At 39.8% G+C, this 27,568-nt stretch overlaps 1 protein-coding gene across 1 annotated transcript in view; it reads right to left on the bottom strand.

Moving 5' to 3' along the window:
- Positions 1 to 4,936: 4,936 nt before the first annotated feature.
- LOC137163435 (inactive ADP-ribosyltransferase arh2-like) overlaps positions 4,937 to 27,568 on the bottom strand; it is a 28,752-nt gene continuing 6,120 nt past the window's right edge. Inside the window, exons 2-7 of the mRNA XM_067563655.1 lie at positions 22,151 to 22,315; positions 18,617 to 18,742; positions 16,590 to 16,730; positions 11,328 to 11,455; positions 8,373 to 8,505; positions 4,937 to 5,849 (exon numbers count right to left, since the gene is read on the bottom strand). Coding sequence (XP_067419756.1) covers positions 5,692 to 5,849; positions 8,373 to 8,505; positions 11,328 to 11,455; positions 16,590 to 16,730; positions 18,617 to 18,742; positions 22,151 to 22,315 — 851 coding nt within the window. The 3' untranslated portion in view covers positions 4,937 to 5,691. The remainder of the gene's footprint in view (positions 5,850 to 8,372; positions 8,506 to 11,327; positions 11,456 to 16,589; positions 16,731 to 18,616; positions 18,743 to 22,150; positions 22,316 to 27,568) is intronic.

Genomic DNA, 27,568 nt, shown 5'->3' with positions numbered 1-27,568 from the left:
TATGAGCTAGACCAAGGCGGGAGGTAAAGAGCATTCTGGAAATAGAACCTGGAATTCCCCTATGGCAATAAGCAGCACTAATGCATACCTGGCTTCTCTTCCCTCTCCCCCAAAACCCATTTTTCAAAATGATGCTGTCATCTGCCTTAGGAGATCTAGATAAGTTACTGCTTTGTGGATATTTTGTCCTAACCACATGATTTTAAATGTTGGAATGGGCTGGCCCTATGTATGTCCGGGTGAGCTACAGCCAGTTTCAAAACCTTTTGTTTGCTTGTTTGTTTTAAACACCCCACCCACTGAGCAATAATATCTTTGCAAGAGGCAAGCAGGCAGTTTACTTATTTAAGCATGGTTGTTTGCAGTGGTGTTATAGCTGTGTTGGTCCCAGGACATGTAAGAGACAAGGTGGGTCAGGTAATAGCTTTTATCGGACTAACTTGGGTTGGTGAGAGGGACAGGCTTTCGGGCTTCACAGCGCTCTTTTTCAGGTCTGCAAAAAGTACTCAGAACGTCACAGCTAAATACAAAGTTGAACAGGTTGCTAAGCAGAAGGAGGTAACTCATATTGCAAGAAACCATTCAAAACAAAGAGGGCAATTAACACCTCTGGATTCATAGGACAAAGGAGAGTTGTTGTGGTAGGCATGTGTAAGACCCATGGATCTTGAAAGGTGTGTTGCCAGGGACATTGTAGCAGTGAAGACATGGCTGTAGGTTTTGCAGCTGTTGTTCTGGCAGGGTGTGGTGCCACTTTGAGTTGGTGTGTTCTGGTTTGTGGGGAGCTTGCTTCTGTTGATGAGTTTGGCAAGGTTGGGGGATTGTTTGAAGGCCAGAAAAGGATGTTTGGGAAAGATTTCTCTCAGGATGTGGCCCCCATCATATATCGGTTGTAATTGTTTGAGGATACCCCATATGGGTTCCAGCATGGGGTGATAGGTGGCAATTAGGGGTGTGTGGTCAATGGATTTTTTTTCTGTATTGAAGCAGATTTTCTTGGAAAACAAAGGTGGCCCATTCCTTGATGCGATCTACTTCTCTGGTGGAGTGTCCTTGTTTGGTGAAGGCAGTTTGACATGTGTTAAGGTGTATATCCTGGACTTTCTCCTCAGAGCATATTCTGTGGTATCTGAGTGCGTGGTTGTAGATAACAGATTTCTTGCTGTGTCTGGAGTGGTTGATAAATCTGCAGAGATAAGCATGACCATCCAAGGGTTTCTTGTATGTAGTTGTCTGTAAGGTTTCTTGCAACATGTGTTAACGCCTTATGCTTAATGATCTGTTCCATCTTGTCTTTAGCTGTGACACACTGATTATCTTTCTCAGACCTGAAGAAGAGCTCTGTGGAAAGCATCTCTCTTTCACCAATAGAAGTTGGTCCAATAAAGATATTACCTCACCCACCTTATCTCTCTTATTTATTCATAGGTACTCCTGTGACACTCATCACTGTAGTGTCTGAGTGCCAAGAGCCTAATATACTAACAGACCAAAATGCAATCTAATCCCAGTGACTGGTTTATCCCAGAGAAAGTCTTTGAAGCAGACACTGCCATGCCACAGACCTGAGGACTGTCAAACCCTGTGCCTGTCGGGACAGAGGAGTTGTGTTCAGCACCCGAGCAGGAAGAGCTGCTGGAGGTAGGGTGGGGACAGGGGAGCTCATACAAATGTGTTTGCTAACCCTCTGAACAACCCCTGGATCCTGGCCTCTTCTCTCCGCTGTGCTGGGACTGTGGCGGTTTCTGGAGCCCTAGACCAGCAGTAGTCCCTATGGGGTCCTGCAGAGGAAGGGTGGTATCATCCTGTAATGTTTTTAACAAACATACACTTTAGAGGCTTGGGGAGCTCTCATTTTTACCATCAGAAGGTGGGTGCTGGAGGTTATCCTTCTTAGGGCTCTTCAGCCCACACTAAGCCATTCACTCTCTCTGGCTGGCATGCACTAGTAACCCCCTGGGTTTCCAGTGCTGCAAGGGAAGGCTTGAGTTAACAACAACACCAGAGAACTTTCAAGATATATTCATAGTAGATTTTGTCAAAACCCTTTGTAAAAAGAAACAAACTAATTCTTGGCTCTCAACTCCCTGAGTTTTCTTTTAAGCATTATAGCAGTGTGTCTCAGAGGCCTAGCCAGGCATGGGGTGCAGAACGGTGGCAGTGTAGGTTTCCCCCATGCTGCCTTGCTGACATGACAGGACTGCAGGGGTACAAATGGTTTCATTTTCTTGAATGGGAGCTCAGCTTTTAAGAAGTTGAGTAAAGCTTCATTAGAAGGAGTGAAACTGTCATCTTAACTAAAGAAGGCTTCTACTTAGCTTCTTTATATGATGTAGTTCACACTACTCTGTTCCATTCTCTCCCTCCCCACACAGTAGGGAGTCCCAGCCATTCTTGCCAGTGAGGTCTATAACATCTCCAGGCTGGGCAGCCAGTCATGACAAGCTGTTTTGCTATGAGCCACATGATTGGTCACCCCACTGACCCACATAAAGATCCCATTGTCCAGCTGAAGGCTGCTATTTTAAAGAGTTAGGGAAGAGAGAAGACATGGCAGGACACATGCTGCTTCTCATGTCCACTTGCCCATATTAGAAGGCTTTTCCTACCAGCTCACATAGCCACAGACCTGGCCATATGGTTTATAACTGCTACATGTTATTTAAGTTCTGATAAATTAGATTATTTACATCCTATTTGCACTAGCTGATTGTATTTTCTTTTCTCTACATTGGGTAATGTTAAGTTATTGTCTGGTCATGAATACTCAGTGGGTTGGCTCTTGTTTCAGCATGTTTTTCTTAGTGTTAGCAAGTTTTAATATGAGTTGAGAGTGGGTATTTCCTACAGGAGGGTTCAATAGTATAGCTGGTTCAAAACTGGTTGGGAAAGGTGGTTGATTACTGAGAAATTAAGGTTACTGTATACCACAAGATAAATCCACTTATAGAAGTTTCCAGGAGTTGACTATCATTAGCTCAGTGTTAGTAGTTGATTCTTGGTTTGAGTCAGATGGCCATGACAGGAGGGCCAATAGGCTGTTTTAGTCTTGGGACCACACATGGTATCTTGGGGTCAGCTGGCTTTGCATATAATTTGGTTCAAGGAATTGCCTACAGTAAAGGAAAGCAACAAACAAACCTTTGCTGTAGTGGTTACTCTTATTCATGCTGATGTTTAAACCTTGTTAGGTCTTTAATAAAGTAGTAGCCAATGGACTATTTCCCCCTAGAACTGTGGAAACAATGCTTTGCTAGCATTTGCCTAGTTTATAGCTTCTGTCTATGTGAACCATCTTTGTAAAATTAGATTCGCTCTTCTATCTCTGAAATTTTTTGGTCCTTTTCCATCGTGCATGTAAGGTAAGATCAATAATGGGTTAGCTTTGATAAATTCTAGAAGAACAGTATTAACAACTGTTAACTTTAAAAACACAGCACGAATATGTTTAGTTCAACCTGTCAAAGTCTAATGACAAGGCGTGTTGTCTTTGTGGAATGACAATTTCTTTTTCGCTGGCGATTTTTTTCCTAGGTAAAAGAAAAGTTAGATTTGCAAGAGAAAATCCTACCTTATGGAGGATATATTCTTCTCCTTTCTTAATTGCTGAATTTATTACGGGGAATGCTAGAGGCATTGTAAACTAGAAAAAACGTTTTCCGAAAATCTTGATGTTCTCTTATATAAAATCATAAATTACAAACAGAAATATCCTTCTTTGCTTAAACTTTAACATATGCTCAAGATGAGAAAGTAGCACATAGCAAAGATGAAAAGAGAAAGCATGCTAAAACAAGAACTCAATGTTGTTCATAGTGTAGCCCACATTTTAATAAAGAGATTGGCATGTAGACCATCTTCTCTACTATTCACAATGACATGGATCACCTGCTCCCCTTTCTATCACATAACATCCCAACGGCAATTATAGCAATTGCTTATATGGAAAAGTAATAGGAAAGTATTTATATATTTTTAGCTGCCTTTTTAAATCCAAGTCAGCAGGTGGAAATAAGAGAAAACAGAACCCTGTGACCAGTCAGCTCTTGTTCCATTAAAATTTTCTCTCTGGACCATAGTTTAAGAATCTCTGTGCTAAAACATGGAGTTAATCACACTGTACTAAATTTTGTTCTCAATTACTCCAGAATTAAATCTGGTGGAATTCATAGACTCTTAAGATCAGAAGGGACCAATATGATCATCTAGTCTTACCTCTTGCACAATGCAGGCCATAAAACCTCACCCACCCATTCCTATAATAAACCTCTAACCTATGATTGAGTTATTAAAGTCCTAAAATCACGGTTTAAAGACTTTACAGTACAGAGAATCCACCAGCAAGTGAGCCATGCCCCATGCTACAGAGGAAGGCGAAAAAATCCCAGAGCCTTTGCCAATCTGCCCGAGGGGAAAATTCCTTCCTGACCCCAGATATGGCGATCAGTTAAACCCTGAGCATGTGGGCAAGACTCACCAGCCAGACACCCAAGAAAGAATTCTCTGTAGCAACTCAGAACCCACCCCATCAAACATCCCATCACAGGCCATTGGCATATCTACCACCAGTAGTCAAAGATCAGTCAATTGCCAAACTAGGCTGACCAGTCGTACCACCCTTCTTCACTAATAGGAGTTATTCCAGATTTATTCCAGTATAACAGATCAAAATATGGTTCACCAAGTTCTGCTGTTAGTTTTATTCAGATCAGTAACTGATTTTTAACTTGGCCCTACTGTTAGTTGGTTTTCTGTATTAAAAGTGAAAGAAACTGTTTTCTTTCCAGGCCTCTTTGTGAGAGAAATCTCAGTCATTTGAAACACATTGTAGCCTGGCTGGTGACCTACTACAGCACTTAGATGGCCTAGGCCAAAAATTTTGATATCTGGTACAGCAACATATAATAAGTACGATCTAAAAATGAAGAAATGATGCTTATGAAGAGCATAAGATTAATTTATTTACAAATATTTCAGTCAGTTCAATTTTTAAACGAGTTTTGAAGAGTCTAGAGTGAAAAAAACACAATAATGCAGAAATGTTAAGCACGTTTTGCCGTACCTTGGATGTGTTGCTAGTGTTGGCCTTCCCTTTCTGGAAGTTTCTCACATAACAATACATATACACCACAGTGCTGACAAAGGGTTAACATTTCATTAATGAATAATCTGTGAGACATTAGATTGACAAGTATCACATGGACATTAGATATGAGGAAGAGGAAAGAGGGAGGTGAAAGAATTGTCAAAAGTTTAAAATCTACAGGAAATAGAACATCCTCATAAAAGGGTCATATTATTAGTTCTGCAGAAAAGTATGAGTTCTGAAAATTAATTACATATGTGTACAAGAGACTACTGATAATAGATTTTTAGGGGTGACATAGTAAGAAAGGTGGAATTTGATAATAAGAGGGGTTTATTTATTTATATATTTTTCATTTAAAATAATCTCACTGATCTGGATTATATTTAAAGAGCAAGTTTGATACTCAAAAATCCCTGCCTCTGTGAAAAACTAAACTTTTACATTGTCCAAATACTCTTGAATGACTCAGCTAACTGCATTTATACACATTCTGCACAGCCTTTTAGAACTAAACCTCACCAGCCTAGAACCGTGCTATTATAATTAGTTATCTACCATGCTTGACATAGTCTTTATAGAAAGAGAAAATGTTAGAAACTGCTTTACTTTTCCTCTGTGGATCGTCGGTAAAGAGCCTCGCCCAAGAATTCTAGCCTCTCCCTCTGTTCAAGATCCTGGTACAAGCCTTTGGGAACCTTGTTCAGGCCATAAAGCAATCCATACAAGCAGCCTGCAATAGATCCAGTGGCTGCGCTCTCACCTGTAAAATTAAACACAATATTTGCAGTTCTCTTGTTGTGACTTTTAACTGCAGAGGTGAAAATTGCACTCTGCTTTGCACATGTATCACTCACTACAGAGAGAAGGAAGCTTTAAGCCACTATGGCAGAGATTTTTACTTATATGTAGTATGCCAAAGAGAATTTCAGAACAGCAGCTCTAGGGAGTTCACCAACCAACTGGAATGTCAATCCTCTCCCTTGCCAGCAGTAACTGTTCACTCTGCATAACACTGCATCTGAGACGGACGAGCTCTTCTCTGCAACTGCAGGGCCGTCTGCAGACAGCGGCAAGAAAGTTCACAAAAGCAGGCAGGCTGCGCTGCTCCCTGTCGCTCATGTGTCTCTCGCCTATTGGCGAGAAGAGCCAGAGCTTGTCTTCACTGCAGAATTAGCTCTAGTGGTAATTCAGGTTTTGCCCCTGCCCCATCTCACATCCACACACACAAATCTCTAGATCAGGTTAAGCGGTGCTTTACATTCAAGCTAGTTGGCCCCTCTGGGGGCCTGGGTTGAAGCTTGAGTGCTGCTGACCTTTGAGCTTGTAATGCAGTGGGGACGCTGCAGCTTGAGTTACAACTACTCATTAGCTGTTAGTTCAGTCACTCTGCTAATCAAACCATGCTGTGCGGCTCAAGCATTATTTCGCAGTGTGGCTGCTCTTGTTGCTCATTGCTAGGCTAACTCGAGTGGAGTAACGCAGGTGTACTAACTTGCATTAACTGCTGCAGCAAAGACAAACCTTAGCCATGAGTTTAATACACACTGACACATTCACTGTGTTACCAAATGAACAACTGGTTCAGCTCCAATATTCCATTTGGGGCAGAATCTCTGCCTTGTTCTGTGCTACGTGGCACAAAGGAAGTGGAAACCTGTCACTGCCTTGCTAGGGATATCCCCTACAGAAGGAGTCTCCAACAGTACTGGCTCTTGTTGCTGTAGAGGGCATACAAAAAACTAGTACTTTCTGCCCATACTCCCTGTGCTACCTGTGCAGCAGCAGTAAACTATCATTCTGACATCACTGTTTATGTTGGTTCACAAGCAAGGAAACCTGTGTGCCACTAGAATCATGGTGGGAAGGCAACAGATCAATTTGCCAAATGGACAGAAGACAAAAGTCATTTCAGTAAGCAGCAGTGCCGTCCAGTTTGTAAACAGGCAGCACATTGCATCATTTTGATTAGAAGGGACTTCTCACATGGCATCTAGCTAATGCCCCCGCTTTATAAATACAAATTATTTTAAAATGATGAAAGCAGCATTCTTTACATTTACAAGTTAATATTTAATCCCGTGAAAACAATATATTTGACATTGCTTCAGAGAAAGAGAATGCCGCTAAACACAAATAAAAGCAATGGCATCGGTTGCACATCTGGTCAAATAAGCAAGCCATTGGTGGGGGAGGAGTCAGGGGACACAGAAAAAGCCAGCTGCTCTGACCCCTGAAGTCACTGACTTACTGCTCTTTTCCTTTTGGGAGGAAGCTACTTTATCTTATCTTACATGGCCCTCAGTGGGCAACAAACCATCCCGGTTAACTCATTACTAGAAAGGAAGAGTAGCTACAAAAGAAACCATTAGATTGCAAGCTCTTTACGGCAGGGAATTTATCTTATAATTGTAATTAATCATTTTAAATCCCATAATGGCTGCATATACGTATCTGTAGCATCTTGCGTTGAGATCCCGTTAACTCTCACAAAACTAAATAGGCTTGGGCTGGGTCAGCGCCTCAGACAGAAGTCTCCATGGAATGCCTAGGTGATGTGATATGTGGTGTTGGTGATTCAGAAGGTGGGACTCTTTCCTCTGAGTGAGTACCGACCCAATGTCCCAGCTTAGGGGTAGAGGACACAGCGATGCCAAAGGAGCCATCTTTTGCATAAGATGCAACACCAAGGTATTAACCATTTGTGTGCCTTAAAGAGCACCTGGTGTTTTTCATAAGAGTAAGAATATTAAGCCAGTGTCCTAGACAAACTCCAGTTTAAGTAATTACATTCTACCTGCCTGAAAACTCCCTGCAGTTTTCATTGCATACAGTATTCTTTTTCTTCCCCCGTCTTATACCCTTTTGTGTGTGTGCGTGTGTGTGTGCACGCGCATGTGCGGTTATATTACAGCCATCCCAGACAGAGGTTGCTGTATATAAGTGGTGGGGGAAGTGAACCCTATACTGAGATATCCTTATCCTACTTCACAAACATGTTGTGAGGCTTAGTTAACTAGTGTTTGTAAAGCACTTTCAGAGTCTTAGAATGGCAGGCGCTATTGAAATAATAACAACATTGATCATGTAAAATTGATACAGTACCAATAATAGGCAATATGATAAATTTGACTTAGTCAGCAGCTTTACTGCTGAGATATCTTTTTCAGAAGGATTGACATTCTTGACTTAGAGTTTGCATCTCATACAACAATGACCATTATACCATTTAAACTCTAGGGAACTAAAATATTTGATATTATAAAGGAACAAAAGGATTACTCACCCCCATGGAACATTGCTCGGTTGCAAAGTTCTGTCCAGTCACCACCACATCCTAAAAGAGCATCATATGCAATCATGGGAGCATCATGGCCTCTTCTTCCACCCCGGCCTTCTGAACTCCACCTCCTGTAAGTCTAAAAGAATAGCTGTAATGTGGGTCACAAGGCATTGGAAGTACTCTCCTACTCTCACATGCAGGGTGAGATACTGGGGACACTTTTGCCCCTAGATGATTAACAGGGGCCTGCATTCAGGGGAAGCTCACTCCAATCTATTTTTGACATTTTGTATGGAGCCATTGAGGGGCGTCTCTGATCTTCTCTTTTACAAATGCAACCACAACATTATTTTTTTAGTTGATATTTTTTCACAGTCTCCTACCACTTTCAAACTCCCCGGTTCCTTTGCCAAATAGTCCCTCAGAAGCAGCACTTCCTCTCAGTGACAGACAGAGGTTTTAATGCCAACAGTCATGTAGGACAGAAGGAAACAAAATACTTGTAACTACTATGCAGGCTGGATCAGAAGCAAAGGTCTCTAGGATTCAAGTGAGCCAGGAATGTCAAGAAGTTCATCTAGTCAGCGTCTAATTTCACATCTTAAAAGTTCACACTTTTATATAAATTAGATGTGGAAAAGACTTATTAGGTTGTCTTGGTCTTCTCTCAGACAATGAGGAATTTTTCTCCATTCTCCCAACCATATATTCTCAAATATTTTGAAAATTATTTATCTCAGAAATGAAGAATCTTGAAACTGAAGCTATAGAAAGTTATTGACACTAAGGGAATGAAACCCACAGCTTCTTTTTAAGCTTCTTGCATTAATGCTCTTTTGTTCCCCCTCATTTTAGGTCTTTGTCATACATTACATCCAACATTTGAGTCCTGACAGCTTGAGAGTTATGAATGCAGAATCAAGCTTTAAAATGAGAGTGAGCTGCAGTTTCTATTTGTGCAGTATATTTGACACACACTTGAAGAGTCAAACTCATATTTACTGCAAGATGATTTGTTTTGATTATGCCCACTGCCTGCTTCTTGTCCATACAGACAGGCAGGGTTAACCTATTTTTCATTGTCCCCAAATTCCTGGGTATCTAGAAGTGGCAGCACATTTTATAGAATGTACGTTCTGTTCCTTGTTAATCTGAAGTATTTATTTTTATAAATGAAAGTGGTCTTTGCAAATATATTCCAATAAATAAAATCTGGCTATGTCTGCCTAATATTCAAAGCTTCTGTAGCTTTTGTGTGCATGCTCAAATGTGGGCTTTGCATGGACTAACAGATGCACACATGATTTTAGAGGCCTGTTTGAAAATTTAGCCCTGCACATTTCTCTTTATTGTTGCAGTACAGAAGGAGTTCCATGCACAACTGACAAGCTGAAAGGAGTGCAGGGAAGAGCACCAAAAAGGATCAATGTGGAGTTCTCCTTTGAAAAGAGGCTGTGAAAGTGGCACAGTGGGAGTCCATGTATTTCCTTCTCTGGGACTGCAGATCAAATGTGCTCAGTTCACAGGTAAAAAGCTGCATTTCCCAACTGTCAGTCCTGCAGACAGCCAAGGCACTGCAAATCAAGCAAGGGTCTTTCCTTTTTGTGCATCTTCAATAACAAAGGTTCTGCAGACCAAAGTGGTCACATGGGTGTAAATAGAATTTGGTCCTTGTGGTTGGAATTTAGTCAACTATTCTGTCGATAATGAATGAGGAGGAATGTTATTCAGCTCAGCCTCTCATATAGTAGTTGTGCTGACACTACAGTATTAGTAGAGGCAGAAACTAGGAAAAACTTGTCACTAAAATAAGAAAATATGACTGAATGCACACAGGGAACAGAACTGTTAAGTAAGCAGGTGCCTTCTTATCATCTACTACTGGTGTTTTATTATTGTCCAGTGGTGCCCTGCCACATATAAGAGCACCTAATAGTTTACATAGCCACTTTTCAGAATAGAACCCTGCTCTAGGAGACTGGAAGAACTGATATATGGGGAAAGATGAAAAGAACTTCATATTTATTGCCGGGCTGCTAAGTAAGTTGGAAACATGAGAACTATCTTCAAATACTGGAAAGTTGTAACCCCAAGGAAGGAGAGGAATTTATTTAGTTTGGTTCAAGGAGTGATAATTAAAAGAAATGGGATTAAATTAAAAACAGTATAGACTATAAAATAAAGTACCCTGGGAAGTGTTGAAACACTATCTCTTGAGAGGACTTCAATAACTCAGTCCTGGTTAGGTTAAGGGTCTATTACAGGAGTGAGCAGGTGAGGTTTTGTGGCCTGCATTGTGCAGGAGGTCAGACTAGATGATCATATTGGTCCCTTCTGACCTTAAAGTCTATGAATCTAGGAGATACATAAAATGAGATTGGACAAAACCAGTGTAGGGATCAATTCTGTACTGAGCAGGGAATGGACTAGGATGGGACTTTTCAATGGAGCCTTGAGGAAGTTAGGTGCCCTACTCCCATGGGAATTTCTATGAGAGCCAGGCACTCATTTCCTTTAGGGACCTTTGAAAATTCCAGCCTAGATGACCTAATAGGTCTTTTCCAGCTCTAATTGCCATGATTCATTGCAATTTACTTCTCAATTTCACACCTTGTCTAGCCATTGAAATATCTGGCCAGCTTGATTTCCCCACTTACTGTATTTCTCCCTTTCCCTCTGATTCCTCTTTTTCCTTAAAGTGCCAGGATGCCTTGTTACACTCCTATTCCATGACTATCACTTAGAACCTTATTCCTGATTAAATTGTAACCATTTCTTGTATTAACTCACATGCTAAGTAAAAATGGAATAATTTTTCTTCTTAGTAAATAAGCAAAAACATTTTCAGAAGAACCCCCTGCCCTACGAGGCAGCAAAGACATTAAACAACCATCTTGGATTGTCTCTTTGAAAATGTGTTTATCAATAAAGAGCTTTTCTAAGATTGCAGATTTTTACCTTTTCTCTCTCCTCAGCATCATAATTATCAGGAAAGATAGGTTTATTCTGATTTTCTTCAGTGATTTCTCTCTCCTCCAAATAAAACTGCCATTTGGCTTCAAAGTAAAACCAGTGCTCCTGATATTCTAAATGCAAAACAAACTAATGATGTAATATTTCATCTTGGCAAGACTTTCATGTGCACTTAAATAGCTTTTAAAGAAAGAACAAAACAGGGCTCTCCCAGTAAATCTTTGTATTCTACAGGGATGTAACTGTAACAGTTCACACACTGTCAAGCATGTCTTTAGAAATAGGATCAAACTGCGTGTTCTGTCTGCTTATATCAATGGAACAGGTAACAGGAAGTCAGGAAAAATGAACATGAAAAGAAAAAGAAATTAAAAATTGTAAGATCCATAGAATTATCTTAAAAACATCCAACAAATTGGAAATACAGCATGATATGAGATTGAGACAGTACAACTTTCTTCAGAAACACCATAAAGAAAAAAGGTAAATGTGAACTACAGGAGAGAAAAAATAGTCTGTCTCTTTATAACAAATCAAGAATGCCTAAAAAGTTTATTTTTGTTTGGTTGAGTTTCTTTCAAACAAAACAATATTTTTTCCGGGGAGCAGTATATTCTTTTTTACCTTAGAAATATGAGGACTGTCAAGTTTTACCTTCCCTGGTTTTGCTGGAGGATTCAGAGATGTGGACTAGAGAGCTTTTCTCCCAGTTGTTTGAGTTAAAGAGGCGTTGAAGATACCAAACAAAATACAAAATGTTTTAAACAGCCTGAATATAAATCACTTTCCATCTCAAGTCTTCAGATTTCATATGTATGATTTCTCTAGTGTCATGAACCTACTAGTTCTTAAGGCATCTGTAGAATCTTCCAGGAAAAACTGGGTAGACAAAGACAGAGCTTCCAATACAAAAAAAAAAAAAAAAAAAAAAAACAGGGAGGAGAAAACCTTTCAGGCCTTCTTTATATATCACCTACTTTTTTCTCTGTTCAGTGAGAAAACACAGTGAATCCTTAAACCTACAAACACCCATGCTTAACTCTATGCATATGAGTAGTCCTATTATCTTCAATAATGGCTTACAAATAATGTTCAATAATGGCTTACAAAGCCATTTATCTTCAATGGGATTACTGATGTCCTTGATTTAGCAAAGCATTTAAGTATCTGCTCATCTTTTAAGCAAGTACTTAATCCTATTCACTTACACATGCACTTAAGTGCATCCAAAAATACTTAAACATGCACTTAAGTCTTACTGAAGGCAATGGGAATACCCATGTGTAAAGTCAAGCACATTCATATGTATTCTTGGGATTGAGACCACGAAGAGAAAGGTGTAAAAAAAAGTGATTGGAGGCAAATCTTACTAGGGTTACGAATTCAGAAAGTGGTGAGATGGATAAGGCCATAAAATATGTCATTGGAAAGTTGGCACTTTAGTATACGAGTATTATTGCAGGTGTGTATGACAGCACTGCTGCTCCAAATTAAATACAAACTAAGTCCAACTTTTGTTTTCTAAAACTTTCCCTTTCAACCACAGTGAAATCAGGGTACACGCTCTCCAGGGGGAGAACAGAGGGTCAGAATAAGCAACTGAATCAAATGATTGTATACAATATTATTGTATTATAAAAGTGTATCAAGGAAGGTATCAGATAAAAACTGGTGACATGCTGGTCATGAATATCATTGTGTGATGTATATATGCAGGGTGTGTAAAGCGTTATGTACCTGTGCTGGAAATATGTTCCTAAAATATGTTGTGGAGAGAGAGTTGAGAAACAAGCCTGCCTTAGACAAAGGAATGTGGATTTACATGTCAAGCTTTGTAAGCCAGAGGACAATGAAAGTACATTTACATGTAAAGTAAACAAAGCCATCCAGTTAACAAACAGCAAACAGCCTAGTGAGCACACTGGCAGACAGAGCCCGCACCCCTAGGAAGTCTACCTGGCTCTTGAGGTAAAGACAAAGGACTTCGGGGAAATATCAGAGGAACACAAACACACGTTCTAGTTATCCATCATTTAGGGAACAAAGGGGACAGCATCCTAAGATTCTGTGGAAGTGGGAACCTCTGGCCTGGGGGCTGGAATTGCTGGTAACCTGACATAAGTGAGAGAACTGGTTAGGCAAAAATTGTAACTTGCTAAAATTAAAGTTTTAGTCACTAGAAAGCATGTTTTATTTTGTTTTGTTTGCAACCACACCTGTCTCTCTTTTCTCTTGCTTAATATCACCTAAATTGCTGTTCTTTATTAATAAACTTATTCTTAGTCTTACTATAAAACCGTCTCAGTGCTGTTCTGTTGAAGTAGAGTGAGCGCTCAGCAAACTTAACAGGCTGGTGGGTAAACTGTCTCTTTGGAGTCAGCGAACGTAGTAATTGCTGTGAATGTCCAGTGGGAGGTACTGGACACTGTAGGGAGACATCTCTGGGGAACTCAGGAACTGGGGTTCACTGGTTGTTACCGGCAAAGCGAGGTTCAGGCTGGCAGAGTCTCGAGGAGTTAGCTGGTGAAGCAGACTGACAGGTATAGCAGGGAGCTGATGCACAGTCTAGTCTCCAGCAAAACTCACTCCTGCTCATGCAAGAGGGGTAACAGAGTGGCTTACAGTTCTGGTTTCCTTGAGAAGAGCGTCACAAACACTCAGAGCTGTACAGAAAATTAGTGACTGTGCATACACAGTAGACACTTTTCTAAATGAAGCAATTTGGTTCTTTTCTTTTCTTTTAAAAAGGCTAAGCAAGTGTTCCTAGGAGGTATTAATATCGTAAAAACACTTCATACTCATATATTAAAAAACAAAAAGCTGTTTTGTATACTCTGGTATTTTCCACACGCTGATAGCATTCCCACCCCACATTTCCCAGTGGAGGGGGTGAGAATATAACAATAATGGTGACTATAGCATTCCTGATGCTGCAGCAGTTGCCACAGATTGCTAGGGGTAGGGGGAAATCCAAGTCCCCCCGCAATGGAGTTTCCTTGCACCAACACCAGATCCCAGAGTTGCTGCAAAGGGTAGGATTTTGCCCAGGTGCGGGACCTGGGAAAGCCCAACACAGAGAAAATCCAGCTGGCATTTGCTGACCTTGGCCATCCTTAACACCACCAATGGTACCACGCTGAGCACACACCACAAAGTACTTTCATTGCATTACAGGAAGCCCAGGCAGTAGTTGATTAGTATCTTAAAAGAAATCCATGTTTGAAAAAAGCAGAGTGAAAACATATACATAGCCCTAAAAACATGCGAGTATTTTAAGATAAAAATAGCCCTGGTTTAAATAAACCATCACACAATTTATTTGGTCATCATGTGATCTCAAAACACTTAAAAACTCAAAAGACCTAGCAATTTTTAAAAAGTGTATATCTCTGCTTTTCTATTGCACTCAACATCACAATATCCTGGCACCTCAAAAACACAAATGAGTTTTTTCCCACAACACAGCTGTAAGGTAGAAAAGTATTACTATCCCCATTTTGCAGATAGAGGAAGTGAGGAACAAAGAAGTTAAATGATTTTCCAGTCAGATGGGACATCTGTGGCAAAGCCAGAAATTAACACCCCCCCCCAAACTAGAGTCCTGTGCCTGAACCAGAAAACCATCCTTCCTGTCTTTTGGCCCAATTTTTTTCACCCTTTACTGGTGTTGAGTACTTACCTGCACCACAGGAGAAGTCATATTGAAGTCAATGGACTACACGTGAGAGTAAGTGAAACTCAGTGAGAGCAACAGATGCAGAATTGGGCCTTTTGTGATTAAATGGGCCTCATTGTCTTTGTGATTGAAACAAAAAAAACTTCTGAGAAATAGTTTTCTAAAAATGTAGGTCTCTGTTCAGCAGAAATTCTCTTCAGTGCATCTCAGCAGTCAATGGACTTGACCCTGAAGTGGGAGATTTTTTTTTCTCCTTCCAAAATAGCCCCACACTCCACAATGCTATTATTATACAGTACATTCTTCAGGAGTCCCACATATCTTTACACAACTGTGGGTTCACCCTGGTGGAGTAGCAGGACCCTTCTGTAAAGTCAGTCAACGAGAGACCTATATATACTAATCCTGCACCTGCTGCCCTTAAGTCTAGTCTAAAAAAACCCCCCCAAAACTTAGAGCAGAAGAGGCCCCAGTAAAAGAATTCAGTGTATTCCAGAAAAGCTTCTTGCTTGTCCACAATTTCTGAGCTGCAACTTAATCACCCAAATAAATCTTAGTTCTGGGATGCTCCAAGTAAAGATTTATATGTAGTCTAATAATCACTTTACCCATATCCCTGTGGCCCTTTAGGACATACGGAAAATCCATTTCATAGGTAGCATTTCTGGGGACACATCAAAGGAAGTGAATTAAGTTAAATCAAATTAAGGCCACTTTAATTCTGACCAAGAGCATCTACACAGGAATTTAATGTGGTATAACTTAAATTCACACATTTAGGTAGTTACAATTAACTTTCTTGAGTGTCCACCTGTAGACAAGCTCCTATATCCATTTGTTCACATTAGGACAATAATACTACAATACAATGATCCTAGGCAAACAGGCACTAAAAAGCTGTTGTCTATAAAATGCATATATGCAGGTAAATTAACATTCTCTACCTCAGGAGTCCTGTTTCACTCAACTATTTCGAACAATGAGTACAACAGAACATATCCCAACTGTTTGCACAGAATAGCAACAGCCAGATTTGTACATACAGACAAAGGATGAATTAACTGTTCTCTAAATATATGAATTTCCAACTGGGTTTGTAGCTTCCACTGGCCAAAAGGGGAATGTTTACTGAATTTCTAATGAAAAAAGTTGTACTGATCACTTGGGTCTCTTTTACTGTACCATTTGATGGAAGACAGCTGAAATAGCTTAAAACTCAACATACATGTTTTGCAAATGACTTGCTGACAAACATTCTTCCTACCTTGTAATGACATTGAAAGACTCCCTACAAAATAAATCTGTGCAGTTTAAAATTATAATTATTGTTTTGTCTGGTTATATAGTGCCATCAGCATGCTAGGCAACTTACAAGCAATATGAAAATAAGGTCAATGTCCATGCCCTGGACAGCTTGCAGTCTAATTTGCAGACAATGTGGAAAGACAACATGCAAGCACAGGAGATGATGTGAACTAACAAAAGCAGTGTGACTGAGCAGTGAAGTTTAATGGGTGTCTTTATAGGTGATTGTTTTTTGGTGTTTTTTAAATTTAGTTTAGGAGTGTTACCTGCCATGTGTCGAATGGTCTTTTTGCAATATTCTTCAGCCATTGGGACCACCTTCATCATTTCCCTTCCCCACTGCACAAGTGGCTTTCCTTGGATTGCATATGATACAAATAAGGCTGTACAAAAGGATCCTAAAAAGCCTAGAATTAACATACAATATTAATAATTACCAACATGTGATCTACATTTCTACAATAATAATAATAAAGGCAACTTTGGCATAGCCTCAGTAAAATCATTACTAGCTGTGTCATAGCTCTAGGATTGTTTAACAAATCCATATGACCTATGTCTTGCTGTTTAACAGGCTGATACTTGGTATGTCAAGACTCTTGGCTGAAGTGTGGTGCTCACTGGATGATGACTTATTTCACATATGAGGGAGCTTCTGTTCTCAGTGGTATAACATAACAGAAAGTAATGCAGAAATCCAGAATAAATATCATGTGTTCATATGATACTTAAAATCTTTTAACTGAAGTCACACGGAACAACTGACATAGGCCAAGTAATTCAGTTACACTCTAAATCACTTTGTTTACAAAATCATTTAGCTTGCAGATTGATTAGATTTTTAGATGTAATACAGTTTCATTCTCATTTTACTCTGAGTAATTAGGTCATTTCTTCATAGATGTTATATGCAATATTATGTTCTTTACTTTAGGTTTCTTCCTATTTTGTTTTGGGATCTAATTGCCTTTAGCAGGGAGCTATGCAAGTAGTCTATTGTGTATATCTGCAGGTTGTGGATCAGAAATTCACTATGTTCAAGATAATATTTTCTTTTAAGAGACACTCACAATGTTGGCTGAGTCAGAACATTATTTGCTTGTTTTCTTATATCTACGTGTGAAATTTTTTAGCTTTTTTCAAATACAGCAAAAAACAAACAAACAAAAAATAAAAGCTAAGAAACCAGCTCGGTGATTACAGACACAAAAAGCCCCAATCCAAGCACTGAAGCATGTGCTTAACTTCAAGCATCTGAGTAAATGGCACTACTCACAGGCTTAAAGTTAAGCATTGGCTTTAGTGCTTTGCTGGATCAGGGGCTTATTACATACAGGAACATTCCCAACATTTTGGCCATTCAATCTTTTTAGCACCTAAAGGTGTCTGACTATGCCATAGTTCTGCTTCGCCCCACAGAATGCCTTTTCCTGAGAGCATGGTCAAAGAGCAAAGGTACAGTAAGAAGCCACTCACTGTTGGGGATTGTGTGTTTGTTAAAGACATGGTCAACATGAAACATCCAAATAAAACAGTGCAAAATGCAACTAGTTGCATTAAGTTAGGAATAGAATTATAAAGCCATCATATGTGATTTGTCCCTAGATTTATCAGATACAAAATGTGCTACAGGAAAAAAGTTTGCTTATAGAGTAATGCTGGTCTTCAAGAAATTGTCAGGGATAAAAAGCAAAGTATTTTAGGAAGTTACATCTTCAAATGAAACCATTACACCTGCTCCATGCTGCAGTTCATGAAGTGTCTCTCTATTACTGTTCAAGTAGTACAGAAACATGAAAATGAACCTTCAGAATACAAATGAACAAAATTGTTTTGGTTTAGACACAGTTTTTGACTTTTTCTGAAACACATGATTTGGAAACATCTTGATATACAATTTGCTTCTCTTCACATCTATATCTAATATAAATTGATGTGGCAAGAGCCTTTAACAGAAAAATATTATCTTTTGAAGGATGAACCTACATGTTCGCAGGGTCATCTGGATAAAGGTGAAATTGTTATAGTTTGATCAGGATAATAACATGCAAATTCTTCAGTCATTACAAGTAGTGTTTCCGATAGTTAATGGGGGTCTTTCATCCTATGGCTGGAGATGCTGTGTATTGAACATATACTGCATGGGAGGCAAGGCTCAAACCAGGACCCTAGGGGGCTATAAATACAGCTGTAGCTCAACCAGATGAGCTAACAGGAGCTGTGCTAGTCTTGTCTAAACTGAAAATCAGTCATACATATCACAGGCAAACAATTTTATTTCAATGGAATTTACCTGTAGGGTGATTATGAGTCATTCGTCCACATTCGATGCTCACTTCAATAAGAGTTTCAAGCCTCTCCGGTTTCCAGTATTTCATACCTAAACACATGGCTTTTGTAGCTGCTCCAAACCCAGAACCTACATTAAAAAAATGTTATAGGCTTTAAAAAGGAAATAATTATACACAAAGTGGAGAATGCCTCCTGAAACTAACGTATTTTGTTAATTCCAATAACATTTAGGGAACTGAGAGCTATCAGTCAATTTGCACTGCAGTTTTTATAGCCTCACACATGGACTTTTGCTTCCACATGTAGGAACCTCATTACAATAATCAATAAAAGTCCTGTAAGTACTACTGGAGGTGCACAAAAATAACTGTTCTTCCTTTTCCCTCACTTGACTCAAAAACTTCAGCAATCATTGATCATTCTTGGCTGACACTTGACACTGACACTTCTTTGCTTTTTCCTGATGCCAATATTGAACATAGTGGCAGGAGAAACAAACAAACTCAAAAAACGTTATGTGGAAGGCAAATCTTTCAATTTGTTTACAAGAGAACCTCAATTTAGCTTACATTTTTATTGCATTTCTATGTCATCCAATAGGATCCCAGGGTCGTTCACAGAATATTTTATATTACATTAAAAGAATGTTAAGTTTGCAAAGTCAAAAGTTAGGAAATGCCAGAACTAAGATTAGCCATGCAACTTTAATTTAGCTCTATTGTGTGTATACATTATGATACAATCTTTAATTACATGATTACATACTATTTTTTCTACAGGACCCCGTCTCACTCAGTGCACATGCTAGATAGTGCTTATTGAATGGGAAGCTATTCAATATTTCTTTTTATTGTCATCATTGTGTGGCCCAAGTCCTTATTTACCACGCTTGATTCAAATCCTGCACTGAATAAAGAATTATTAGGTTTACTAATGAGTTTTTCTATGATGCCCATGATTTTAGTATTGGAGTACTTCAAAAATATTAATGAATTTATCCACAGCACAGATTTTCCAGATGGAGAACTGAAACCCAGAGAAGCATTCATTAATTTGGGGACCCAACTTTAGACACATAAGCCCTGAATTTTCAGAGTACTTAGCACTTTTGTAGCACCGTATATGCTCAATCACATTACTTCAATAGCAGTCATGAGCACTCAGAACCTCTGCAAATTAGACCCCCAGGAATCTCAGATTGGGCACCCAGAATTTGAGGAACACCCAATTAATGAACATTGTGAAAGTTCTGGTTTAAGTGACTTTTCCAGCACAAACTGGTGGGCAAATTCACTAGCCTGGGCAGCACAAAAAAGGCCAGATGCTTGAGTTTAGTCCTATATACTTTTCTGGTTTTAACCAGAACATGTAAAAGGCTCAAAGTCATACACAACACATACTAAGAGACTGTTCCACTTTCTGCAGGCTAGGAAAGAAGCAGACATATCATTTCCCCTAGGTAGCCCTTCTGCTCCTGTAAAGACCCATACTAGGGCTTCCCTGATCTTTGGTCTCTTCAGTCTGCAGCTGTTCCCTAAGAGGCAGAGAACCTTATATCAGGCTTCCTGTAGGCCCCAGTTATGTGCCCTGCTACTACATCTCTCAGTTTTAAAGGACCTAAGATCTGTAACAGATACACTAGGATGCATGCAGGAAGCCTAAGACCTAGTGCCCTGTTACAGCCAGCATCATATAGAAACTCTATTGCAGAGGGAGGGATAGACTTCCCCAGGGCAGCATTCAATTGCCTTAACCATCAGACTCTCCATTCTCTTCTGCTGCAATCCCCTGCCTCATTCACTGCACACCTTCCAACTTCTGTACCAAATGAGACAGGGCCTCAGTCACAGCACAGCCCTGATTTATCATCAGGTCATAATTCATCCTGTGCACTGAATGAGGCAGGGGGTCCTATGATAAAAATAGCATGTAATCATGTAATTAAATACTACACCATCATTCATATGCACAAAGGTTGCATGGGCAACCTGAATTCTGGCATTTCCTAACTTTTGAGTGCTTTACTTTCTCCCTCTGCCCCCCCACTCCAGTCAGACTGGCAGAGACCCAGAGGGTTTTCACCTCCTTCTGCAGCATGGGGCCTGGGTCACTTGCAGGTTTAAAGTAGTGTAAATGGTGGATTCTCTGTAGCTTGAAGTCTTTAAGCCATGATTTGAGCACTTCAGTAACTCAGAATTTAGGGGTCTATTACAGGAGTGGGTGGGTGAGGTTCTGTAGAATTGCCTTGTGCAGGAGGTCAGACTAGAAGATCATGATGGCACCTTTTGACCTTAACGTCAATGAGACTAGATTTCAGAGAATTCTAGCTTAACATCCTGAGAGCCATACTTCCAGCATGAGAAGGAGAAGAAGAGGAAAACTAAGATTAGATAGGAACCCAAAGAGCTAATTAAATGATGTAACTGTGGTACTCTGTTTCTAGAAGTATCTATAGCTTTCACAGAGCCACACATGCAGTCTCCCACTGATTGAATTTCCTCAAGCTCTGCTCAAAATCATCCAGAGCACCCATAGCACCCATCACAGGGGCACTGCTGAGTACCTGACACAGAGGAGCTGGACTCAGGAAGAGAAGTACATGGCTTGGAATTGCCAGGATTACTTTCCATCTTCCTCAGCAGCTGTTCTGAGGAACTGAGAGTGTGAGGCAGGAGCTATTCATGTCAAAGAGGGTTAACTTCAGAAGGGCAAAATAAACAATGGTGGCATTGCATTGCAGTTTTTGGTCATGATATTGCATCAATTTGTGATGCTGTTGAGTAGTGTTGATGCAGTGTCATAATACATAGATACACTGTCATATCAACACAGTGCAATGTCTGGAAACTGTACTACATTTTAGTGACTCTTTGTGACTACTTCATTTAATAATAAAGTGGCTCTCCAGTTCAAAGTGTATATATATTACTAAATGTATAGTTTATTTAAACTTGAAGAAATGGAGAGTCACAAATTAAGTAGTCACAGAGAGTCTCAAATATATACAAAAATGTGTAGGTGTGTGTGTGAGAGAGAGCAAAAGAAAACAATGCTATAGGATAGTAAGATTATCAGTGAAGTGGGCTTTTCGTGCTGTATCTACCTGAATGAAGATAATATAATAAGATCTCTCTTTTTCCTACAGTGAAAAGTTACACTGAAAAAGCTATCTATCTATCTCAACTGCAAACTCAACCATTTGTCTTTTTCAATGGCATCACGGGATCAAAAACTATAGAAACAAAAATGGAAACATGGTGAAAAATATTCCTTAAAATAAACATGAAATTCAAGGACAAAAATCTAGACCCAGAAGCGTAAGGCCAAGAATAAAGTTTCTTTAAATAGATGTTAAACAGGCCAGAGTTGATTTACAAAAGGACATAGTGCCCTACAAAAGGAATTCCTTGCATATTACTTGCTATCTTTTAATCTCTTATTTGTGGCAGGAGAAAAATAATCTATTTCCACGTATTTAACTTTAAAATAAATGTATTATTAACAATCAACATATAACAGATAGAAAATACCGTACCCTTTTCATTAAATGGTGTGTGCCAAGCTAGGAGATAGTTATCTGGTTTTAACTGTGAGCAACCTTCAATGGTAGCGGGGTCTGATCGTCTCCCTGGAAGTTTGTCAATAATATCAACATAGCGTTTTACCAAGTCACGATACAGGTCTTCTAAACACCAGTAATCTGTTCAGAAAAAGGAATAAAGAATCATTATAAGTGGGCAAAAAAAGAGGGGAATATTGAAAAAGAAAAAACCCTAATCATGCATTTTTCAAATATTACTATTTTTCATTTCTAATTTATGTGAAGATTTATTTATATAAATGATACAAACACATTTATACAAACCATTTATAAAAAATATAAACAAGCTGAAGCAGAAAACACTAGAGAGGACATTTTTTTATTTTTTTATTTATTATTTTAGTTCCCTTCAGTAACTGTTGCTTCAGGACCCATTTAGGCCCCCATTAAGCAAGCTACTTAAACATGTCCCTCACTTTAAGGACATGAGTAGTCTCTTTAACTTTGTTGTGGCTACTCAAGTGCTTAAAGTTATGCACGTGCTTTAATACCTTGCTAAATCAGAGCCTCTGAGTTTACTTGTGGACACTATTCCAGTTCCAGACTAAATTACCCTGTTTAAAAAATTACCACTGATTAGTTTTTAATCTTACTGACATGTTTAATTAAGCACAGAAGCAAATTAGTGTTTTTGAACTATATTTTATTACTTCTATATTTCATATAATTATTGATCATTTACTTAGATTTACAGGCTCAACAGTATGGTGGTCTGTGTCTTCCGATATTTCTTCAGTGACCAGCACAATGAACTCTTGATTCTCGTTGGGTGTTACCATGATGTAAATGATGAGGGAGGGGATTAATAATAATAGTAAATCTCTATAATCTCTATAATCTTTGTAATTGTCTCAGCAAATGATTTTCTGAAACATGGTCATTAACTGCATTTGCTCGTTGGTTATTTCTACTGGGCTGAAACCTGAGGTCTTTACTGAGAGACCTTCATTATGTTGAATGATACACTGCTTCTTCAGTAGGCCCACTTCTTGGAGTAAGTTACTAAGTTACTATTTAACATGAATTGGGGTCACAGAATCCATCTTGCCGTTCTTAGAGAGACAAGGTGGGTGAAGTAATATCGTTTATTGGACCAACTTCTGTTGGTCAGAGAGACAAGCTTACACAGAGCTCTTCTTCAGGTCTGGGAAACTAACTCCTTGTATTTAGCAGTGATACTCTGAGCTAGTTTCCCAGACTTGAAGAAGAGCTCTGTGTAAGCATGAAAGCTTGTCGCTCTCAGCAACAGAAGATGGTCCAATAAAAGATATTACCTCACTCGCCTTGTCTCTAATATCCTGGGACTAACATGGCTACAACAACACCACAGTTCTTACTCAGGCAAACCTTCCATTTACTTCTACAAGAATTTATTTACCATGTAAAGAACTGAATCAGGGTTTCAGGATTTGTCCCTCTCCTTCCCTCCCCGCCCCCCCCAGAATGCTAAGGAATTGTCACAGGATGACATTGGCCCTTTAAGAGGAAGCATGGCCAGTGCACCCAGCACTTCATCAGCTCATTTTAATTGGTCTTAAAAGAATGCACCTGGGCCCTAGGGGGAAGTGAGACCTGGTGAGTCAGAGCTATCAGGCTGTGGAGAGCAGCTGCGGCTGGTAGAGAGGACAAGGGCAGGTGAGAGCTGCCAGAGACCAGGGGGGCTGGAGGAGCTCCCTTAAGGAATCTGTAGATGGTTCTGGGGAAAGGCTGGAGAGCAACAAGAGGAGTTTGCTGGCTGACGTCCACAAGACAGACAGTTAGGGCAGGAGACCAGAGAGCAGCAGAGGGAGGTAACTGCTGCCTCTAAGCTGGAGAGCTGAAGCTGAGAGACGGAGAGGGCTGAAGCCAGGGGAGCAGCTGAGGCGCTTACCCACACGGAAGAGCTGGATCCAGGGGAACAGTGAAAGAGCTGGGGGAGTGAGGAGTGCTCCCCTGGTGAAGAAGCACTCCTTCTGTGAGGATTCCTGCTGGGAAGAGTGGTCAGTTGCACTCCAGCTGGAAGGGCTGAGGTGGCTGTTCTGGCAGAGGGACAGAAAATGACCGATTGGGAGCCTAGGTGTGAGTGAAAATACTGGAGTGTTGTATGGAAGGACTCTCAGCAGAGAAGCTGTTAGGGCTGCCCACTGGGAAGAACAGGGTTTTAAGGACAATATGCACTGGGTGTGGGAAACGGATTATGTTTGGAACTTTTGTTGGGGATGTTTTGAACTCTGTTTCGGTAATAAACTGGCTCCAAGGAGCGCTGTTATTCAAGCAAGACAGCCTTACATTGAGTTACTGGGGACTCTGAAAGAAGAAATTGAGCAGGAGTGCCTGTTGGGCTGCAGGAGAGTGTTCCACTCAGGGCCATCCTATGACAGGAACAAACTGTGAAAATCACATGCCTGAGGCATCCTGTGGGGAAAGGTCATCTAATAACCCCTCTATTTCAGTCACTGGCCAATTCTTCAGAAGAATGGAAGAAAATCAATTTAAGGCAAGGCATGGAGCCTCATAATCCAGAGATGTCCTTTTAAATGACAATATACGCAATAAAACAAGGTTAAAAACAGACGTTTCCCTTCTTGCACCTGTGCTGTATCTTATACTATAAAACATACCCCTCACACCACATGCAATCCCTGGGGAGCAAGGACATTTTCAAGCCACACCTCATTTCAGATTTACATCAGATGCCAATTTATCTAGGTGGGAAACAAGAGGCAGAAATGTATCAGTTGGGTAGGCACATGCTTCCTTGAAGATTATGAATTGCACATAAGCTACCTGGAGCTAATGGAAAGGACTTTTGCCATCAGAAGGTGGATTTGTATCCTTTTAAAAAATGTCACTGTAACACAAACTGCTTGGAGATGAAATCCCAGAGACTGGCAAATATTTACTATAAAAGTTGTCTTCAATTCAATTCTCTTCATTCTGGCCCAGAACATCCTGGGACCACCTCAGTAGTAGTACCATCATAATTCCTACTTCTGGAGACTCACAGGGGAAGTTTTCAAGTTGGTATCTCAGCAGTTGAGCCCACTAGAGATAGACTCTTGTTTTTCCTCCGAACTGAAGCCTGATAATTTAAATGCTTGTTCACGTCAGGAAGGAAAAGGCTTTTATTGGTTTCAGTGATATCTGTATGGTATCTCCCACTCTTGGTAATATCCATAGGTATCTTGATCCTCCTTTCATGCAATACAGCATGTACTGAAAATGCTCTTGGGATTTCTTCATCCTTTGATATTGAAGGAGACTTTCTGCTTGGAAGTTTGGCCAAATTCCAGTGATCCTAGACTTTAGTTGAGTCAGTATCAGTATCAGCTGCCATTGCTACTGTATATCTTTTATCATGTGCTATGATTGGCAATATTGCTTCTGTGGTCATGCAAATGGAGAGGCTGATTGCTCTAGGAGATGTAGTTTTGAATTGCTGTAACAAATGGTTTTACCATCTATGCCTTTTACAGAAGTAATTAATAGGACTCCAATTGCACTTGAATATTGAAACTTTGTGCTTTGCCTTAACAAAGTGAAGAGTGAAAAATAATCATTTTTTTCCCCTAGAGGGATGTTACCAGAAGAAAAATCAAGATTTTAAACACTGACAATGTGCTTTTTATGGAACAACTGAAAAGTAAAGTGCTGATTACTGTTGTGATGAATAAATTAGAGGAGAAAAGGCACTTGTCTTTCACTTCTCTGTCTTTATTAAAACCTTGACTTCCTTGTATAATCTCTCCAGGGAAAAAAATCACACTTACATGTTGCTTTGCTGGAGAAGACATGAAGTAGTATAAGAATAATATAGAACCATAACTGATGATAGTTATCATTCTTCATGATTCCATGTTCCCCCCCTCACTTGCTCTATATCTGAAACATAGATGCATGAGTGAATACTGCCATTTTAATGCACAATACATTCAACCTCAGTGCTTGTTTTGTGCTACATTAAGTCCACTTGATGTAAATGTTTCAGCTTTTAGAAGCAACGCTACACATCGTAGGCCCTATCCTGCCAAATGACTTACACTGGCAGTCCCTTCCACACACAGGGAGCCCACTAACGTCAGTATGGCAGTGTGGGTACAAGAGGCCACCAGTACTGAGCAGTTTGCAGCATCAGGTCCTTCAGTTGTAAGGTCTTCCCAGCACAGACTCCATCAGCTTCTCTGTTTGTACAGTGTCTAGAGAAATGGGGTGCAGTGGTGCACTCCCAGTTTGAGTCTCTGGATGTTACTATAATATAAACATTTAATAACAAAACACACACACAAAAGGTGAGGTGAAAGAAGAGGAAATAATGAAATATGCTTGCAGCTGCTACAAAGGATAACTATGTGTGTTGTTATTAACTGATACAGCTAATGGGATTTTTCCCCACATTTTTGGGATCAGGGGATCTTCCAAGTCTCTGATAAAGTCCTAAGAATCCTCCTCTTTTTCCCTTTCTGTGTACACAAATCCTTATGCTCCTCAGTCTGCAGCAAGGCCACCATCTTGGATGAGGACGACAGGAGCCTTCAGTTATTGACAATGCTGCTCCTTAAGCTTTGAATGAGAGAAAATGGTCCGTTTAGCAGCAGCTTCATATGACAGAACTAAGTCACAGGTACAAGTGGTAGCTGAATAGGCCCAGAAGACCTGATTCCACTTACTTTAGATTTACTCCATTGACTTCAATGGTTTGACACTGCTGTGAGATGAGAATCAAGTCTATTATCTTTATTTGCTTTCAGCCCACCATGGTATAACAGACTGCTGTAGTTCTGTTTTTCTTCAAGTAATATGATAAAAGTTCATTTGTCATGCTTGTTTCTTACCATGAATGTGGCTATGGGCTGAGGAATCTTCACTAAAATTCCCCTTGCCAATCTAAAACTGTCTCAGTAGTCCAGACATACATTTTGTTATAGTTTCTCCAGTGTACAGCATTCAAAGTGCAGGATAAACACAGTCTAACACTAATCCTGGCCAAGTGAGTGGAATGGCTGATATGGGCCTCAATTAATACATAAATTAAAGGAGGGTAATGTAATTAATGCCAAGCAACATGAGTTTGTGGAAAATAGATCCTGTCAAACTAACTCAATATGTTTTGTGATGAGATTACAGTTTTGGTTGATTAAGATAAAAGTGTTAATGTAATATTCTTAGACTTCTGTAAGGCATTTGACTTGGTACCACATGACATTTTGATTAAAAAACTAGAATGATACAAAATTAACATGGCACATACTTAAATGGATTGAAAGCTGGCTAACTGGTCTCAAAATGTAACTGTAAGTGGGGAATTGTTATTGAACAGATACGTTTCTAGTAGGATCCCACTGGGATTGGTTCCTGGCCCTACGCTATTTAACA

This window comes from Emydura macquarii, unplaced genomic scaffold (assembly GCF_026122565.2).
Source record: "Emydura macquarii macquarii isolate MOO-44397 ecotype Brisbane River unplaced genomic scaffold, CSIRO-AGI_Emac_v2 contig_2531, whole genome shotgun sequence".
Classification (NCBI taxonomy): Eukaryota; Metazoa; Chordata; order Testudines; family Chelidae; genus Emydura; species Emydura macquarii.
The sequence above is the reverse complement of the archived record's forward strand: the minus strand, read 5'-3'. Positions and strand labels throughout refer to the sequence as shown.